This window comes from Acanthisitta chloris, unplaced genomic scaffold (genome assembly GCF_000695815.1).
Source record: "Acanthisitta chloris isolate BGI_N310 unplaced genomic scaffold, ASM69581v1 scaffold15080, whole genome shotgun sequence".
Classification (NCBI taxonomy): domain Eukaryota; kingdom Metazoa; phylum Chordata; class Aves; order Passeriformes; family Acanthisittidae; genus Acanthisitta; species Acanthisitta chloris.
The window spans coordinates 6,663-7,377 of NW_008652311.1; the positions used below are offsets into that span (position 1 = coordinate 6,663).

The following is a 715-nucleotide window of genomic DNA, read 5'->3' on the forward strand; positions in this document are numbered from 1 at the left end:
GCTATCTTGCCCCAGGAACTTGAACGACCATAGGTCACATCTGTGTTAGAATTGTATTTTTCTCCCTCAGTTTATGTCCCTAAAGTGCAACAAGTGAACCTTATTTTTAACACCTCTGCTAGCTCAGTGGAGTCACTACAGGGACAAAGTTATTTCTCTGTGAATGGGTTCCTCCATTTCCTCCCAACTCTTCTTGCAGCTTTAACTGCAGAGTTATCTCACTGGGCACAGATGGGCATTGCTTTCAAATAAATCCAAGGCCAATAGTGAAGTCCTGTACAGACCTGCCTACTCCAGAGGATGTCCTTATTTTGGAAGGACAATGACAGAGGGTGGTTTTGTTTTCATTAAGCAGTTACCGAGCAGAAAAGTGAGACTGAGTAGTTTATTTGACATTCCTGCAGACCACAGTACAATTGGATGGATTTGGATTACGTTGGCCAAAACACACAGTCTCCAGTGCCGTTTTATACCACGATCGGCACTGGCCATGCACATTCAAGAGCAGCACCAGCTTAGTCATCTTTAAGCTGCTTGATCTTATGCTTATGGCGCTCGATTTCCTTCTGCAGCCGCTCGATCTCTTTCTGGTGGTGATGGATCTCTTCCTCGTGGTGTTTTCGTAAGGCAGAGAGCTGCTCCCGCTCCTTCTCCCTGCGGGAAAGGAGCATGAGGTGCAGCCCGCGCGGGGACAGCGGCACCGGCACCGGCACCG

General features: G+C 48.3%; 1 protein-coding gene across 1 annotated transcript; it reads right to left on the minus strand.

Annotated features, from left to right (window-relative positions):
• Positions 1–515: 515 nt before the first annotated feature.
• ATPIF1 (ATPase inhibitory factor 1) lies at positions 516–654 on the minus strand (the record flags this gene model as incomplete). The annotated part of the gene is made up of 1 exon (XM_009076882.1): positions 516–654. A coding segment is annotated over one exon (139 nt), but the record flags the coding sequence as incomplete, so codon positions are not given.
• Positions 655–715: the final 61 nt, after the last annotated feature.